At 42.9% G+C, this 20,138-nt stretch overlaps 1 protein-coding gene across 3 annotated transcripts in view; it reads right to left on the bottom strand.

Annotated features, from left to right (window-relative positions):
• Positions 1-20,138, bottom strand: part of ZZEF1 (zinc finger ZZ-type and EF-hand domain containing 1) — a 112,971-nt gene that overhangs the window by 61,310 nt on the left and 31,523 nt on the right. For all 3 annotated transcript variants that reach the window (XM_081219635.1, XM_081219634.1, XM_081219633.1), the window contains exons 8-16: positions 19,465-19,643; positions 17,798-17,896; positions 13,809-13,900; positions 13,278-13,426; positions 8,867-8,978; positions 7,567-7,782; positions 5,832-5,932; positions 5,139-5,308; positions 4,206-4,339 (exon numbers count right to left, since the gene is read on the bottom strand). In XM_081219635.1, the coding sequence (XP_081075761.1) occupies positions 4,206-4,339; positions 5,139-5,308; positions 5,832-5,932; positions 7,567-7,782; positions 8,867-8,978; positions 13,278-13,426; positions 13,809-13,900; positions 17,798-17,896; positions 19,465-19,643 (1,252 nt within the window). The remainder of the gene's footprint in view (positions 1-4,205; positions 4,340-5,138; positions 5,309-5,831; positions 5,933-7,566; positions 7,783-8,866; positions 8,979-13,277; positions 13,427-13,808; positions 13,901-17,797; positions 17,897-19,464; positions 19,644-20,138) is intronic.

A 20,138-nucleotide genomic window follows, 5' to 3' on the forward strand; every position in this document is an offset into this window, starting at 1 on the left:
GGGAAAGCCGGGGTCAGCAGACCACCTCACGGGCCCAACTCAGACCTGGCCTAGCGCGAAGAGGGAGCGGAGCCCGGAGATGGCGGGTCTGCTTCTGTTCGCTGCTGAAGCTGACATTTTCAAGCCTTCCTGCGGGAAAGCTTGATGCAAATGTTTAGGAAGGTGACTCCCAAAAGACGTCTATTTTCATGCCTGGGCAGGCCATCCCAGGAGGAGGGGGCAGACACAGAGCGCCTTTCTTGTGAGCTTTCTGTTTGTTTTTTTAAACAGGATCTAAGCCTTCTCTGTGTAAGTCCGAACAGCCTACGGTGACAGTTAAAGGAATCACACCCCGTGATGAGGCTATGGGTTACTGTGGGGGCACTTTTTTGTTTTTCTTAATTCAATAAATGTGTTGAACACCTACTGCTATGCAAGGCACTGGGGGAGATTTCCAGAGGATTTAAGACCTGGGGCCCTGCCTGGCACACGACGCTGGGAGAGACGAGATATGGTCACAAATGACAGCAGTTGAATTCATCTGCACGAGAAGGAAAAAAAAAATAGACCTTACCACTGCTGTCAGAGAGATGGGCAAAGGAAAAGGTAATGAGCTGCTTTACTAACACACAGCAGTGTCATTCAAGAGGTCGCATGTCCTCTGTTTTTCTGTGTGGGACACGAGCTAACAAAAAAACCATTTGCTCAGCTGCCTGATAAATGCTTCCAGCAAACAAGTGGGACAGAGATTCGTCCACAATTCAGAGTCAGCTGATGCTGTCAAAGGTTAAAACTCACGAAGTAAAAACTGATCCAAAGGGAACCCCTCATGCACTGTTGGTGGGAATGTAATCGGTGCAGCCATTATAGAAAATAGTAATGGCTTTTGAGGGTGCTCAAAAAATTAAAAACAGAACTACCATATGATCCAGCAAATTCCACTCCTGGATATTTATCCAGGAAAAACAAAAACACTAATTAGAAAAGATATATGCACCCTTATATTCATTGCAGCATTATTTACAATAGCCAAGATATGGAAGCAACCTAAGTGCCCATCAACAGATGAACGGATAAAGAAGATGTGAGATATATACACACACACACCCACACACACACACATACACACACACACACAATGAATGAATATTAGCCATAAAATCTAGCCATTTGTGACAACATGGATGGACCTAGAGGGTATTATGCTAAGTGAAATAAGTCACACAGAGAAAGACAAATATTGTATGATTTCATTTATATGTAGAATTTAAAAAACAAAACAAATGAACAAACATAACAAAACAGGAACAAAGTCATAGATACAAAGAACAAACAGGTGGTTCCCAGAGGGGAGAGGGGTGGAAGGAGGGAAGAAATAGATGAGGGAGATTAAGAGGTACAAACTTCCAGCTGCAGATTAGATGAGTCGCAGGTATGAAATGTACAGTGTGGGGAATATAGTCAATAACTATGTAATATCTTCATATGGTGACACATCATAAAATAGACTTATCGTGGTGATCATTTTGAAATGTACAGAAATACTGAATCACTATGCTGTATAACAGGAAATAATGTAGTGCTGCAGGTCAATTATAATTCAAAAACAAACAAACTCATAGAAAAAGAGATAAGAGGCAGGGGTTGGAGGAACTGGATGAAGGCAGTCAAAAGGTACAAACTTCTAGTTATAAGCTAAATACTACGGATGTAATGTACAACATGATAAATGTGATTAACACTGCTGTGTGTTATATATGAAAGCCGTCAAGAGAGTAAATCCTAAGAGTTCTCATTGCAAGGAGAAAAAATTTTTTTCTATTTCTTTAATTTTGAGATTTCTTTAATTTATATGAGATGATGGATGTTCATCCAATTTATTGTGATAATCATTTCATGATGTATGTAAGTCAAATTATTATGCTGTGCACCTTAAACTCATACAATGCTGTATGTCAATATATCTCAATAAAACTAGAAGAAAAAAACCTGATCCCTCAAGCTGATATGCAAATTTTGCAGACAGCTGAAAACAACCAAAGATCCTCCCTCCTCTTGGAAACCTTCCTCCATCACTTAACCTGAACAAGATTCTCCTCTAAACACCTATTGCGTATAGGGTCAGTTTTTCCTTGTGGCAGTGCCCCCAAATACACTGCAGTCATTTGGCATCAGGGACCACATTTTATGCTTCTTTTATTCCCTTTTTTGTTTCTATGGGGCTTTATGCATTCAACAGGGTGCTTTTATTGCATTTACTAATTAGTTGTTACATACAGAAATGCCCTTTTAAATGCTGCATCTCGTTTTCTTCATCAAAGTCTTCTCAGTACTTCTAATAGTTGTCTGTCTAAACAGACAAATAATGATTATTTCTTTTATTCTTTCTAATTGTTATTTTTAAAATTTCTTTTCCTTGTCCTACAGCACTGGCTAGGCCTTCTAATATAATATCAAAGAGAAGCAGCGACAGTAAGCATCCTTGTTTTATACCTCATTTTGGAAGGGATGAGTTAGTGTCCCAAAGACCAGTACATTGTTTATTGTAGGTTTTGGATACATGCCCTCCAAGAGATTAAGGAACTTCCCTTTTATATCAAGTTTGCTAAGGGTTTTGTTGTTTGAACCATCATCAGAAGTTAATCTTATTAAAATTTTTCTACATTTATCAATATGATTTTTTTCCTCTCTGATTTCATTGACGGATTTTCTAACGTTAAACTATCCTTGCATTCCTAGGATAAATCATAATTTTGGGTGGGAAGATTAAAACTTGGTTGTATTTTCTTTACAGATATAAACTGAAATATTTATGAATAAAATAAGTCAGGGATTTATTTTGAAATAATAATGGGGGGTGGGAGTGGGTGAAGTATATTACAGATGAAACAAGATTAGCCTAAGTTTATAATTATTGAATCTAGGTGATGAGTACACTTGGGGGGTTGGAGGGATTCATTATATGTATTACTTAGTCTAGCTTTGTATTTAGATTTTCCCATAATAAAAAGTTAAAATGGGGGCTTCCCTGGTGGCTCAGTGGTTAAGAATCTGCCTGCCAATGCAGGGGACTTGGGTTCGAGCCCTGGTCTCAGAAGATCCCACAGGCTGCGAAGCAACTAAGCCCAAGCGCCACAACTATTGAGCCTGTGCTCTAGAGCCCGTGAGCCACAACTACTGAGCCCACGTGCTGCAACTACTGAAGCCCGTGTGCCTAGAGCCTGTGCTCCACAACAATAAAAGCCACCACAATGAGAAGCCCACACACCAGAAGGAAGAGTAGCCCCCACTCGACGCAACTAAAGAAAGCCCGCATGCAGCAACGAAGGCTGAATGCAGCCACAAATAAATAAATAAATTTACTTAAAAAAAAAAAAGTTAAAATGTTGGAACTTCCCTGATGGTCCACTGGTTAAGAATCTGCCTGCCAATGCAGGGGACTAAGGTTTGATCCCTGGTCGGGGAACTAAGATCCCACATGCTGCAAGCAACTAAGCCCACATGCCACAACTAGAGAGCCCTCATGCCGCAGCTACAGAGCCCACACGCTCTGGAGCCCACGCGCCACCAGAGAGAAGCCTGTGCACCACAACTAGAGAGAAGCCCATGCACCGCCACGAAGAGCCCACGTGCCGCAATGAAAGATCCCATGTGCCACAACTAAGACCCAAAATAAATACATAAATAAAAATAAATATTAAATAAAAGGTTAAAATGTTAAAAAGAACACTTGGTTGTAGGCATGTCATAAAGCTGAAGGAGACTAAACTCCCCCTTTGTGATTCAACAGGTTCCAAAACGGATGTCAGGATTATCTATCATCCCCACCCTGAGTACAGCGCTATGTCCTTAGATACCTGTGTCCCACACAGAACTTTGCACACAGTATTAAATACACATTTGGGAAACTGAAACTGAGAGGATATTCAGAGAAAACAAAGACTAATAAGTTTCACCCCAACAGAGTTCTGGAATGGAATCCGTACTTTTTTTTTTTTTTTCCCCGGTAGGCGGGCCTCTCACTGTTGTGGCCTCTCCCATTGTGGAGCACAGGCTCCGGATGTGCAGGCTCAGCGGCCATGGCTCACGGGCCTAGCCGCTCCGCGGCATGTTGGGATCCTCCCGTACTGGAGCACGAACCCGTGTCCCCTGCATCGGCAGGCGGACTCTCAACCACTGCGCCATCAGGGAAGCCCGGAATCCGTACTTTTAACGTAAATAATTACCATCATGGTGAAGAGATGGTCCCGCCGGGTCTGTCGATCAGGAAAGAAGACGGCAGCCCCATTAAGAAGGGTATTCCTGACTTCTTGTTTCAATACTTCCATGGGTGCAGAGTCTCCATCCACCCTATCCACCACTGATAAAAATGAATAATCAGCTTTAATATATCCCACCTATTCACTTACAATATATATATTGGCTTTAGCCCATAAACTCGCTACCAGAGCAAAGAAATACTTCTGTACAGGCTAGGCAATGTAAAGAAATTATTATTATTTTTTTTTTTTTGCGGTACGCGGGCCTCTCAGTTGTGGCCTCTCCCGTTGCGGAGCACAGGCTCCGGACGTGCAGGCTCAGCGGCCATGGCTCACGGGCCCAGCTGCTCCGCGGCATGTGGGATCTTCCCGGACCGGGGCACGAACCCGTGTCCCCTGCATCGGCAGGCGGACTCTCAACCACTGCACCACCAGGGAAGCCCAGAAATTATTTTTTTATTTGTTTACATTTAACAAAAATAAAGACTCCATGTACCAGTTTTTATTTCATTATTTCTGTCCTTTTGAGACACAACTTGGCGAAGCTTTAAAAATAACTTCAGATGATCACGTGTTTTATTCTCAATTAATATTACCATCTCCCCCACCTCAATCTATCAGCCTCATCCATGTGTCTCAGCTGAAGTGAAGACTGGAGTGTGATAGCAATTACTCTCAATATAACACAACTGTATATCAGAAACCAGGAGGAAGTTGTTGAAGAGGGACTAAATCCTGAACTCCAAATAATGATTCAAAAGAGGATCATGGAAACTCATTTTCCAAAGATGTAAACCCTTTTCTGGGTTTGCATGGTCAGAGGACCCCCTGTTCTCTAAAGGAAAAGGTCCTGCAGGCTACGAGCTCAGGGTCACAGTAAAGAAGAACCCCAATCCCTACCATCACATAGGTGTGTGTAGAGCTCCTTGGCGGCCTCTACCCGCCTACGGCTCATGCTTGGAGCCTTGGCGTCCTCAGAGGTGGCTGACGCGTCTCCTTGCAGCACGGAGAAACAGCTCTGGAGGAGCTGCAGAAGCAGGGTTTGGGCACAGATGCATTCTTCCCTTGGGCTACAGAAAGACAAAGAACATCAGAGAGCAAAAATGCAAGTTGCTTTTACCCTCCAAGCCAAACAACTATCTACAAAGGGCTCTCCCCGCTAGGCATCAGGCTCAGTAAAAAGAGTGCCAACCAGAGGCAGAAAAGTGGAAAGGAAAGAACAGTGGGCTGGGTAGAGTCTGAAAACACAGCCCCTGTCTGATTGTGCCCACTGTGGGCAAAGAAATGCACCTCTGATTCTGTTTCTTCAGTAGTATAATGAGAATACTATAATACCTGACCTGCCTATCATTGTAAGGTTGTAATATAAATGACAAAATGCTTGCAAAAACACTGCCCAAATAAAGCACTTTGTAGAAACGTAAGATGTTTATTTTCAACAATAACCAAATCTTTCGAATCAGAGCAATATAAACTAGCAGGAGGTAAAAAATCTTGGAAGAAAGAAATTGTCCATTTAGAACAGCAAAACTCAGTGTTTTCAGTTGTGCTTATCAATATCCGATTATCACCTTGTAACAAATTCTGACTTACTTTTGCTTTAATTTACTGTAAAAATCCCAGAAGATCTGCAAATCAAGACCCGCAAAGTCCAGAAAAGATCTGTATTTTAAGCCACTTTCCTTCTGCTGTACCTAAAAAATAATAAAGACCAGAAAAAATAAAATGGAAAAATTCATTTAGAGAAATATTGTAGTGGCTCATTTACTTCTCACTGTTAAGGGATAAGGTGGCTCCGCATGTGTAAAATTCCAACATAACTGATGCTTACTCTTAAACTAAGAAGTCCATGAACAACTGTTTTTGGTGTGAAACTTTCTAAAATACGTGTGTGTGTACATATGTACGTGAATGTATATATACACATAACATATACACACACATCCCTATGAAAGCTCCTTGACTTCATAGATACTACACCTGGAACGTAAGTGAATCTTTACTTGATGATGATTATTGTCCAGGACCATCCTGCAGCATGTTTTGACCCTTCCCTGCATGTAGGCTGAAAGATCAATTCTGCTGTAATCACTTCTGCTACTCCTAAGCATCTCCCTCTCATCTGCTATTTTCTGCTGTGATAGGAGAGCTCCAGTAACAAAGACCAAACAACCCATATACAAATTGAGTCACCAGCCTCTGAATGTGCCCTGAAGCAGAATGCAGGTCAAGAGTAGACACTGTTGCATACCACATGTGAGAGGGCTCCACCGGATTCCTGAGTGATAAGCCATGTTCTCTATAGTGACGGCTGCAAGAAGCTTTCTTTGAGTAGACTGTCACTGTGTTTTTATTAGTGACTGTAGAAGTCAGCATCAAAAACACAATGTTCACAGCAGCATTGTTTACAATAGCCAAGATATGGAAGCAACCTAAGTGTCCATCAACAAACGAATGGATAAAGAAGATATGGTATATGTATACGATGGAATATTACTCAGCCATAAGTAGAATGAAATTTTGCCATTTGTGACAACATGGGTGGACCTGGAGGGTATTATGCCTAATGAAACAAGTCAGACAGAGAAAGACAAATACTGTAAGTTTTCACTTATATGTGGAATCTAAAAAATGAAATAAACAAACAAATATAACAAAGCAGAAACAGATTCACAGCTGCAGAGAACAAATTAGTGGTTACCAGAGGGGAGTGGAGCGTGGGGAAGGAAAAATAGGTGAAGGAGATTAAGAGGTACAAACTACTAGGTATAAAATAAAATTTAAGTTACTAGGATGTAATGTACAATACAGGGAATATAGTCAGTATTTTATAATAACTTTGCATGGAGTGTAATCTATAAAAACATCGGATTACTATGTTGTATACCTGAAACTAATACTGTAAGTCAACTATATTTCAATTAAAAAAAATCCTGTTATTATTTTTGGTACTTTTAGTAAACAAACAGAATTCACCTACACTTCAGGAATAATTCTAGGACTTAAAGAAGACATAAATCCCATAAATGTGCTTTGTCTCCCTGGCAACCAAAGCTGGGGCTCTTTAAGATCTGCATGTAGGTGTATCCCAGGAAACCTCACGATGGTGGCCACATGCCACTTCGTCTTCCACTGACTGATGCCATTAATGCCCAACGCCTCACTCCCCTTGGCCTCCCAATGTCATCACAGCAGCACGATGCCTGCCGTCCTCATTCGTATGGCATGGCTTCAGCAGGGCCAGGTTTCACTGGTTGGTGATCCTTTCCCCAAGCACTATCGTTACTCTTCCCAAAGGAATGAGGTCTAACAACTGAGGAAACACTACCAGGTCGTGGGCGAGCTGCTGGATGAACTGGAGGGTCCTGAGGAGCAGTGTGGCCCCACAGACGCTCTCCTCCACGCCCTTTCTGTAGTGAGGACGGACGATGCTCGGCTCTGCTTCTGCCCTCGCGGGCCGGAGGTACCCACTGATGCTCAAGCCTTGTACTCCCAGGCGCTCTGCCGACTCCTGGCGGGTGCAGAGGAACTTCACCATCAAATACTGGAAAAGGACAAGACAGAGGTGAGGAGAAGGACTTAGAAGCCCCAGGTACTGATGAAAGGGAGATAAAGGCCTTTCTGGGCAGGTCTTCCTGTGACTTTAATGAGGTACCACTATGCCTAGCACTGGAGACACAAAGTATAAGCCCAGCATCTATAACAAACAGGGAAGAGACAATACAAACGCTGAAGTCAGGTTTAGGGAAAGATCACAATAAGAGAAACGGCACTATTCCTGCTTCAAGGCAAAAACAGGATAAGACAGGATGAATAAGAGAAGGACGTCTGCTCTGTGGCACAGTCATTTTGAAACAGACAACAGCTATATGGTGAAAAGAGTCAATGACTGCCCTAAGGGATCATCTCCAAGCCCCCAATTACCTTTAATCCATGTGCTGGGAGCCCAGGACAGAGCCTTGTCTGCTCAAAGCTAAAGCCATTTGCAAAGCCCAACTTCTATGAACACTCTCTGCTTATTATAGTGAAAGCTCCTTTGTTGAGGGCCTTTCAGAATCCACTACTCAGCTGCATAAATACTTACTGAGCACCTACTATGTACAAGCCCTAAAGATAGTTCTTGTTTCTCTTATTTAAGCTTCTTACTAAGATTCACAACGGAGGTTAAAAAAAATTAAGTAGCCAGATAATCACCGTTTCTTTCATAGCTACGGAAAGACATCTCTCTTGCATTTAGGCCTGTGGACTTACTGCTCCCTCAGCCTGAGAGGCCCTTCTCCACACCTCTCAGCCCGGTGAAAGATGACAGCTTAATCAACTTTCAACACTTGGCATCACACCAACTTTCCTGGGAAGGCTTCCCTAGTGAATTCCAGGCTGGGTAAATATTGTTCCTCTGGGCTGCAACAGCCCCATGTGTCTCTTTATCAGCCCATATCACACTGTCTCATACATCTGTGTCTCCCACTAGACTCGGAGCTCTGTGAGGGTCATGATCATGTCTGATTCACCTCCAGGGTTCCAGTGCTGGCACAGGGCTGGCACACAATAACCGCTTGATAAACACTTACAGTACAAAAGGAGGGGAGTGGGCAGGTGTGCAAAGGCCACACCTCACTGACACTTACCTTGGCAACCCTGCACTGTTGCAACTTGACATCTGCTTCATCCCACTCTTCCTCCAGCTCAAACCAGCCAATAGGATCATCCTCGCCAAGGTTATCAGACGGGCAACCAATCCTGTAAACACAAAAGTAATCACAGAACATTCTCCTATTCCTAAACTTCTCAAGGGTCTTAGGAATAAGGCACCACCTAAATGGCATTTAACTTGTTTACCTGGCCTGTCGGTTAACAATTGAGGACAGGGTGTGGCACGTGGTGCCTCTCTAAGCATAGGTGGGAGCTGGTGGTAACATCCTCCCCACTTCTCAGCCTCCTCATCTGTGCAATGGGAACTATTATTAGTCCCAAATATAACCTGGGAACTACGGAGAAGGTTTGCTTCGCTAGATAACTGGCTTATCTGAAGAATGAGACCTGAAGTCAAGGCATCTGAGATGAAGCTACTAAGGAATAAGGTACAATGCAACAGCTGGTGTGTGTTTCTGGAAAGATCCAAAGGAGAGGCAGGTTCAGTTTTCTTTCCCTAGGTCTGGCTAACATAGGTACGACCGGCCTGAGATTCACAACTGCAACAACTGAAGGGTAAAAGCTGAGGAGCTTTCAGATCCTGGAGCTCCAAAAAAGGAAAACTTCAGCCTTCACAGGCCTCAGGATTTTTCCCTATTACTTAAGAAGTCCTTCCAGGGAAGCATTTCGACCCAAAGGCTGAAGAAGTACAACTGTGTGCCATTTTTATTTATTTATTTATTTTATTTATTTATTTTTGGCTACGTTGGGTCTTCATTGCTGCACATGGGTTTTCTCTAGTTGCGGCAAGCGGGGGCTACTGTTTGTTGCGGTGCGTGGGCTTCTCACTGCATTGGCTTCTCCTGTTGCGGAGCACAGACTCTAGGCACGCGGGCTTCAGTAGCTGTGGCTCGCGGGCTCTAGAGTGCAGGCTCTGTAGTTGTGGCGCATGGGCTTAGTTGCTCCGTGGCAGGTAGGATCTTCCTGGACCAGGGCTCGAACCCGTGTCCCCTGTGTTACCAGGCAGATTCTTAACCACTGCGCCACCAGGGAAGCCCCTGTTTCTTTTTAAAATTGGATACTTGAATGGTACTCCTTTTTTAGGAATTAAATAACTGAGAAGGAGAAAATGGCAGTCTTTTCAAGTAACATTCCTAAAACTTTAAACTATTTAGTCTGTGACATGGCTAACAAGCTAGCCAACACATGGGTATTCTGTATGGAAAAGATAAGCAAACACAGGGATTTACAAGAAGAAAACGACCAAGGACCCAGAGTAGGTTCTGTAACAGAGAGAAAAAAACGTTCTCTTCTTACCATTAAGTCTTTCTTAGCATAAAGCTTTCATGATATAGTTAACCCTAAAACCAATGGGACAGGTGGTATTCCGTTTTAGCCCAAAACCATGCCAATGACTTTCATCAATATGGTGTTTGAGGATTTTTCAATTCACCCTTTGGGAGTCATCAAGGAAATCCTTGAGATACAGAGAGCTGGCAGGATGTCAGAGAGTGGGGAGAAGCAACCTTGCTCACTACACCAACTCACAGGCAGGGTGGAGAAAACAGAGCTAAGTATCAGTCCTCTTAAATATGTACAGCAACCAAACAGCTGGTCCCAGAGTGTGCTGACTGACCGATGTCTGACCAGAGGGCAGACAAAAAAAAAAAAAAAAGGCAAGAAGACAGACACATGTCTATTACCATTTTGACCTCCAAACTGGAGAGGGACTGATAATATGTAGCCCAAGCAAATCAGGATTTCAGAGTAGTTCAGGCTGCAACCAGGAGCTAAAATCAACAAGGGACTAGCGAATAAGCCTGCATTTAGATTAAAAAAAAAATCATCCTATATAAGATGTGAAAGATCTTGTTTGACAGCAGGTTTAGGGGAAAAAAACCTTATATTAATATGTCCCAGGAGTGGGACACAGCTACTTAAAAACAAGTGTATCTCTAGTTATTGTTTAAAAAGAAAAGCATCTTTTAAAAAAGCATGTATGCGTGATGCGAGAGAGATTTGTTTCAATTCATTTAGAGGGCTGAAATTAAGACCACAGAGTTGAAATTACAAGCTTAGATTTCAATAAACATAGAATATGTTACTGAAGTGCAGTGAGTTCTCCATCATTAAGGATATTCTAGGGAGGCTGAGTGACCCTTTGTCAGGGATGCCACCAAAGGAAGTCCATCAGAGAGAGGAAGTTATTCTAGATCCTTGCTATTCCACGTGTGATCCGTGGTCGGGGAGCATCAGAGTCGCCAGGGAGCTTGTTAGAAATGAAGGTTTCAGGCCCCAGGCAGAACCACTGATTCAGAATCCGCATTTTCACACAATTATTGGTGGTTCATACGTACATGAAAGCCTAGTAGTACAGTACTCAGTGATAGTAAAAACTCCAGCACCCCATTACCTGTAAAATACAGGAGCAAAAAGGGCAAGTCTTGGGCTCAGCTGCATGAGTTTTAACTTGCTACTAGTAATAAGGGAGGTTAACACTGTCCAAGAGGTCATCAACGACATCTGTGGCTCAATCCAACAAGTCCACTTCTAGATTTACCTCACCGACTCCGGGGTAACATCCAACACCGTTGCCCACTCCCTACTTCTTTAACCACGATTTTCCCCTGGCTTCATGAGGACACTTCCCTGGCTTCTCTGGCTGTTTTGCTAAGCTTCCCTTTCTCTGCTGCCCCATAAATGCTAGTGCTTCTCAGCATGTTGACCTAAGGTCTCTGTTCTTTCTTCCCAGCCCACACACTCCTCCAGAATGATCTCTTCTAATTCATTTTAAACTATCAACGAGAGCTTCCCTGGTGGCGCAGTGGTTGAGAGTCCGCCTGCCGATGCAGCCGACACGGGTTCATGCCCTGGTCTGGGAAGATCCCACATGCCGCGGAGTGGCTGGGCCCGTGAGCCATGGCCGCTGAGCCTGTGCGTCCGGAGCCTGTGCTCCGCAATGGGAGGGGCTGCAGCAGTGAGAGGCCCGCGTGCCGCAAAAACAAAAAACAAAAAACAAAAAAAAAAACTATCACCGAAATGTCTCTCATATCTCTGCCTTCAGGACAACATCTCTTCCAGGTTCCTGACCTGTTTATCCAACTAGCCGTGGGATATCTCAGAGGCTTCCTAGAACCTCAAATCCAACAGGACCAAAACTGAGCTCATCATCTTCCCACAAACCTGTTTTCCCTGAGGTATTTTCTGTCTCAGAAAAAGGCGCTACCAATGTCCCCTCTGGCGAGACAAAAATCCAGGACTCACTGATGCCTAAGCCTCCTTCTCTCTCCTGCTGTACATCAGTCACCAGGTCCTGCCGCTTCTACTTTCTAGCCGTCTCTTCAATCGTCCACATCTCTCCATGGCTCCTGCTGCTGCTCTAGTTGAGGTTACCCACACTCTGGCTTCCCAGGTGACCGTGACAGCCTCCCCCCATTTCATCTGGCCTCCCCGCTCACTCTCCTCCAGCCCACCTCACACAGCAGGCTCCAGAGCAGCACTTCCAAACCACAAATGTGATCTCTCCTCGTTCTTCTTGAGGCTCCTCAGCAACACACTCCACCCTGCTCCCTTCCCCTGCCCCCATGGCTTTCAAGATAAAGTCTAAACCCTGAAACAGAGACAAAAGGGCCTTCAACGACCTGACCCTTTCCTAGCTCTCCAGCTTCACCTCGCCCCACTCTCCAGCTCACGGCACACCTCAGCAATGTGGGGCTCATCAGTCCCTTGTGTACGCCAGACCCCACCTGAGTTCTCAACTCTGCTTTGCTCTTTGCTCAGGACACTCTCCTTCCACTTCTTCAAGTAGTTAATTAGCTTTAGCTCATCCATATTCAACACCTCCTCCAGGAAGCCTTCCCCGATCAGGTCAGGTGCTCTGCCATATGCTCCCAGAGCACCTCATCCTTCCTACCCACCTTGCATTTATAGTACTGTGATACTGCAGGCTTTATCATCTGTCTTCTGAGCTAAACAGTAGGCTCTAGAGCAGGGATCGGGCCAATCTGCTCATGACGGTATCTTCAGTACCTAGCATCAGGCCTAGCACATCATAGGTGCTTAATAAATATTTTCAGTAAAAACACAAAAATAGGAGGAGGGAAGCTGGGGCCTGGGTAAATTTTCCAGTGGCTAGATAAGACTAGAGACCTCAGGCTGCCCACAATTCAGGCATGTATTATTACCCAACCATTTTGAAGATGTGTACACCTGGTCACAGAAGGGACCGAATAAGAGACTACAAACAAATTAAAATATATGTCTTCACATGTGCTGCCAGAAAGCAATGAATGCTCATGGCCACTGAAGATGGGTTAGTGGTAACTTTTCTATAAAGAAAACATATTTCACCAATAAGAGAATATATACAATCTTATTAACTATAAAGATTTTTATTCTGTTCCTTACCTGCTTTTTACAAATTGCCTGAATTCCTGAAGCTTCCATTTGTCATATTTTTCAAACCTTTTGAAGTGTTCTTCTGCATGAAATTTATCAGAAGATGAATTATAGGCAAACACCAACCCACACTGGGCACCAATGCCACCACGTCGAACCTGGAAATAGAGATCTAAATATTAAAGTACATCAAAGGGACCAAAGTTCTGTGGCCATTTTGTTCCCAAATAATATGGTCAAATTCAAATAGCTTAACGCAAAAATCAAACCAACAAAATGAGATTTCAAATACATTAAGTCCTGGAAAAGTAAGAAAGCTGCTTCCCAAGAAATGATTCCTTACTTTTCTTGATCCTTATACTCACACCATTTACAGACTTAACAATCTATTCATCTTTGTGCCCTTGCCCTCTGCTACAGGCCTGACACAGAATAATCACTAAATGTTCAATGAAAAACCAGTGACGTGAACCTCTGAAGTACAATCCTATTTTTAAAAATAGTAGTAACATTTCCTAAAGAAGGCAGCATAAGAATTACCATAATTCTGATCTGAGTAACTTGGAAGGCAGATTCAGTTCCTGTAGAAAAAATAGTACTTGCTCTTGTTTTTCCAGTCTCTGTAAGAAAACCTACAAAAAAGAAAAACTAAAGTTAGGATGACTGAGGCATCTGTAATAACCCTAAGAACTAAGACCAACAAAACCAAAGCATATCCTTTGAGGCAGAGGGCATCTAGTCTATCTGGTTCTCTCATAAAAATCAGAAAAAGGAAGAAGAAAATTAGAAAAAAAATTCCCCTCTGGGCAGAAGCAACCCCCCTGATAGACACCGAGGTAACAGATCATGGTCCAGGTGTAACTTGGTCAGAGCACAATCTTTTCAACTATGCAGGCCACTCGGCTCTGAGGTAACGCTAAAGAAATAAAAAGTTGATAAAGACTGTGACTTTAATTCAAAGAGACAAAAGACTGGACAATCAATCACCTTTCTGAACCATTCCTAAAACCATGACTGACGTTTGGCTGGGCTGTTCGAAGCAAGCAGGCTTAAAGGCTGAGAGAGGAATTAGATAGTTTCTTGAATACTCTGTCAGGAAAGACTGTAAAAGTCTTTGAAATGGGCAAGAAAAGAATGCTGGGTGTTTGTTTAGTGCACTCTTTGGGTCATCTCCACCTTTCTTTGTCTCTGAACTATTTTACAACTCTGTAAATTGTAGAATAACAACAGTAATGCAAAAGATTCTTGTCCACAGAAATAAAAATTGTGTCTATAGGAACATAGCTGATTATTCCTTATGAAGACTGACCAATTTTGCAACCATCTGTAGATTTGTGACAGCATTCTTACTGGTCTACGTGTATTACTGAGTTCTCCTTTGACCTGCTTGTAACATCTTACTGGTTCCCTCAGTAATTAATGGGATAAATAAAAAGATTGACGTGTTCATTTTATATTTGTATGAGAGTTGTGGTTCACCTTTTTTGCTGTTGTTAATTATCCTTTAAAAATTTACAAAAAGGTCTGTTAAATCCAAGGCTGCTTTTCTCTTTCCAACCTCTGTAAATTATATAACTTACACATTTACTCAAATCAGCCTGACCACCCATTCTTCCCGAAACCACGAACTGCTTTCAACCACTCTGCCTTATCAAGACGAAAAGACTAAAACCAATTTCATGCTTATTTCATTACACTGAGTTCAATAAAACAAAAAGTTGTGAAGTTAAATCTCCGTAAGACAATATGCACTATTTGTCACCAAAACCAAAAAAATTAAATCCAAAGGAACCTTTACTAAATCACAGGGAGAAGCTATTATTGATCTAATGCTATCAAATAGTAATTCTACAGACAATTTTAAGAAGCCATATGGCCAGAAATTCACACAATTCTACTGACAGTAATACTAAAAACTATCCCAATTATTGAACTGTCACCTTTTCTAGGAGGTCTGGGTGCCTCTAACTAATCAAATCTATTGTAAAGGCCGAAATGCTGCCTGGGAGTAGCTGCCAGTTTTCATTAGTCTCAAAGGAGCTGAAGCAATAATTTAAGTCAAAAGAATCCGACCCTTTTAAAATAACATTGCCATCAATTTTTTAAGGCCCAAATAAATACATACATTAAACAAATAAAGCTTAAAAAGTAAATAAATAAAACCTCTGTGCTTCTTTTTCTTGGTAAAAAACCAGCTCATATGTCTAACTATAATATTTTAAAGCTACAACTGTTTGGACACCATGCCCCTCCTGCCCAATTTAGTCTCTTAAAATGACAGGAAGAAAATAACCAATCTCAAACGTAAACAATTCAATAACCCTACTCCTTCAGTTCTATTGGCAGCAGGCTGCACTCCTTTAAAGTGCCAGACCCGTGGCTGTGACTCACGGGAGGGACATCAGCCCTTGGAGTGTCCACGTTCGGGTTCTCCGGGCACTCTGTGCAGCAAGGGGGAACGTCCAGTGTTTCCCAGCAGCTGGGGAACTTGAAAGGTAGCAGTGAAAAAGAGCTTTGGCCCCCGTAAAAGGAAGAAACAAATCACTCCTCAAAACCCCACAGTTCCGGCTGTGAGGACTTTCCTCTGTCCTCCCTGTCTCGTCAGGTTCATTTTTTGGTAGAGGACCGAATCCTAACCTGAGTTACAAGAAACAGACAGTGACGGTTGTGGAGGGACAGAGCAGGGGAAACCAAGGCTCCTCCCCACGCCCAGTCACAGCCCACCTGGGCGCTCATCAGAAACATAACAAAAGCAATAAATCCACACACTACAACTAGTTTATGCAATTTATCCATGCAAGGTTAGGTGGAAGGCAGGGAGGAGAGGGGGATGGATAAGACACAGGGAGAGTAACAAACTATTCAAATCAGACCAGGCAGAAGAGCTGGCAAATGCATTGCAATAGCTACAGAAAAACCTGTGGTGCTTTCAGACTTAGAATGGTGTTAGAAATCCAGGCTGATTTTAAGGACAATGAAAACACCCTGTATGGTATTATAATGATGGATATACGTCATTACACATTTGTTCAAACCCACAGAATGGAAGACATCAAGAGTGAAGCCTGAAGTAAGCTATGGACTTTGGGTGATTACAACGTGTCAATGTAGGTTCACCCTTCGTAAAAATGTACCACTCTGGTGAGTGATGTGGATAATGGGGGAGGCTCTGCATGTGTGGGGCAGGGGGCATATGGGAAATCTCTGTACCTCCTTCCAGTTTTGTTGTAAACCTAAAACTCCTCTTAAAAGAAGAAAATAAAGTCTTTAAAAAGAAAGACTAGATGGAGACAATTTGAAATTGTTATAAAAGTTTACAAAAGTAAGATAAAACAAGAGAGGGCTTTCAGTAGATGATGATGAGAGTATGAAAAAAAAAATCCATACACTGGTTTTAAGAAGATTCTGCCTTACATACTCCAGAGACAAAAATCCCAATTCTTCAGAGAGCAAAGGAAAACTGCAGAGGGCCTTTGGTAGAGTGTTCTTGCTTTCCTGAGTGTGGGGAGGGGGAAACGGGCAAAGAGCTGCCACCACCTCCTCCCAACCCCACTTTGGACGGCAGGTGATTGGGCAGTCTGTGGTGGCCTTCAGGGTGGCAGGAGATGAATGTGGGGGAGGAAATGTGTCTGCAGAGGCTGTGCTGCTCAGCGAGGACTGCAGGAAGCCTGTCTCGTGCGGTAGTCATGGCTTAAGAAGACCACCAGGAGGAGGTGGGACTGGTGAAGCATGTTTTCCCAGGCGTCTTTACTTCACTGGTGCTAATGACCACAGGAAACAGGACAGAGAGGAGGCGACTACTGAGAATGCACAAGGTCTGTTCTGCTGTGAGGAAGGCCAAAGGGAAACCGAGTCCAAAGTGGTAAGGCCAGTTCCCTTCAATGTTTGGTAACTGCTGGAACATTCCACGTCCTTTTCTGAACTGGCAATATTCAAAGCAGTACAGTGAGTAGAAAGGGGACATGTGCAGGAGACTAACCAGCTGGCCAACAAGACGGATCAGGAAGAGACTCACAAACACTCCCTGGATGAGGAAAAGAGCCACAGTGCTGAAGAGCACATCAGCAATCACCAAGCTGACGCCAGGGAAGGAGCGGGGCTTCCTTACAGATACTTCAAATGCCAGAGCAGCCATATGGAGAAACACCCTCATCCTGAGCTACGTTTTTAGCACTGGAGTGCTACTGAACCACTGAGTTTCTCAATACTCTGAGATAACACAACAGAAGGACAATCTGAACTTAAAAATGGTAACTTTTTATATTCCAAGAGGAGAAGTCTTTGCTTTTCAAAACTGAAGGCTCTCAAGTACACTTAAGTTGTTACAGGTGACTGACACCTAGCAGGTGGCAATGCTGTAGTAAAGAAATCACGCAAATGGTTCAGGAACCACTGAAGCCAACTGAAGGACATCGCAGCGAAGACTGCGTATCTTGAAAGTTTCGAAGACCACAGTGCGGTTTCACACAGCCTCTAGTGAGCACCATGGCCCTTTCTACTCACTAAAACCCGACAGGTCCACCACTCACCATCCCTCGTCCACGGCTCAACAAGGAGGTTTTCAGGTCCTGACTTCTCTTCTTTTCCCTTGACATCACAGGCCTGAAGAGTCAACCGCAGAGGTTTACCTGATCAAAGAAAAGAAAGAGTGAGAAAGAGACAGCCTGAAGCTAGCGCTATGAAAAAATGAAAACTAGAATGCTCATCAGTGCAAATGGAGAGCCTGTGGACACCCAGACTGCTCAGTAAAAATTTACCCATTTAAAAGCTAAAATAGGAAGTAATATTAGACAAAAGTTGACACCATCCTTCTCTGCTTTCCTGAAAGAGACAAAGTACAGCTTATGTCCCTAAGTAATTCTGAGGAGAATCATTCTAGAATAACCACTAGTTGGAAACAAAGCACATTATAAGACATAGATTAATAGCACAGGCTCAACATATTTGTGTGTTGAGTGGGGGGAAGGGAGGAATTCCTAAGACACTGTTTTGGAGCCAATAATTAATTTTATTGTAATTGCATTTAAATATATAAATAATGTCTTAGCGTTCTGGGTCTTGTTTCTTTAAAACATCTCCAGGCAAATTTTGAAAGTTTTCAAAATTAGAAAAATCAACTTTTGCTATAATGATCTGAAAACTTTTTCTTTTGTTTTAATAATATAATGAAAACCTTATAACCCTATTAACCTATAACCCACCCCAGAACTAGAACATTATCAATAATGAACAGTCCCCCTACGCATTCCTCCTCCATCCCGTGCTCCCTGCTCAAATAACTGCTAAACTGAATCAAAAACCTTTCTGGAGAATATTTTCCAGACACTACATATCCCTCCCATTTGGCTGTGCCTTCTATGGGCCCCTACTCCTCCAAAAAAATGACCTTTCCAAAATTGGGGAGGGACTGGATTTACAAGATATTGATTGTCAGACTTAAAAAATTAAGTATAAAATACATTATTAAGTGATATTAAGGCAAAGGTACAAATATCATGAGGAAATATCACAGTATTGCCTCTATTACTGAAGAGGATGGGACCCAGTACTGTACTTGTGGACAGAAACTTTAGCAGTAGAGGCCAGGACAGCACATGTCCACTGCAGTCACCTGAGAGTAGCTGTATGGACTCCTGTGTTGAGAAGGATTAGGAGGACCCACCCTGGGTCAGTAGAAAAGTGCTAAGATGGACTGCTGTTGGGCCCAGGAGGGGAAAGTGGTGGCAGGCATGTATGTATGACCATATATGTTGTTCCAACCAGCTATAAACTATCACGAGGATGCAGAGGGATGGATTCCAAGACAAGGATCCTTTGCTCTGGGTGTGGGGTAGTTTCCTCCCTCCTCCAGATGAGAGGTACTCCAACTTCCCAACCTCTTGACCTACACCATGAGACACTCCCATACTTTATCAAAGATGGCTGTGCTCAAATGGCCACCAAGCCTAAGTGATTAGGCCAGTAAATCCTGGGAGTACAGCGTAGTGAACATTTGGGTCCTCTTCTGCTAATGCATCCATAAATGAACCAACATCTCCCTTCTCCCTACCAACCCCAAAGAAGATACGCTCTTCCAGAAATCATTGTATAACTACAACGACCGAGCCCACAAAGTACACAAAAAGATAAGAAGATGCCAGGAAATCCCACATTGGTGATGGTTTTATGATGTGTGCATCATGCCGAGGTCGTTTACCATATTTAAGGAGCAGGTTCTGCCTGACTGACGCCATGGATGAGATGAGGGATGAGGCATCATAGTGTGTGTCCAGGTGGTCAGTGACAGTACACAGAGAGCTCAGCACTTTGGCAACACTCCCTCTTGCTAGTGCAAAAGCCAGGAGAGTCAGCTCCACCTCTGGGGTAGAAGAGCAGCTATAAACAAAGAACAACAGACACTTCACTTCCTAAAACTATGAGAAAACCCAGGTAGCTCAAACTCTGTGTAACTGGTTACATAAGCAAAACCAACCTGCCATATATGCTTTCTCTGTTTACCAGAAATACTTTTTCAAAATCCTTAAGACAGCCTAAAGAAAAACTAAATCAACCCAGAGGACCAGGAAATTCAATCCTCACTTCTGTACCCTTCACCTATAAGTATTAAATAATGCTATCAACTTTAATAAGTCAAACTTTATAAACCAAAAATAAATAGGCTGTTGCAATAAGCCCCTGCTATGAAGAAGCCTCGGGTAATAATTTGGCTTGGCCAGAGAGTTAAGGGCTTATTCCTTCGAACACCAATAACATATTTTAGATATATTCCACATCACGTCTGCTTTTTTAAACATATTACACTGAAACTTTTAAACCTGTCCAGATGGGGACTTCCCTGGCAGTCCAGTGGTTAGGACTCCGTGCTTCCAC

The sequence above is a fragment of the Mesoplodon bidens genome, assembly GCF_964165515.1.
Source record: "Mesoplodon bidens genome assembly, chromosome: 19".
In the NCBI taxonomy this organism is placed as follows: domain Eukaryota; kingdom Metazoa; phylum Chordata; class Mammalia; order Artiodactyla; family Ziphiidae; genus Mesoplodon; species Mesoplodon bidens.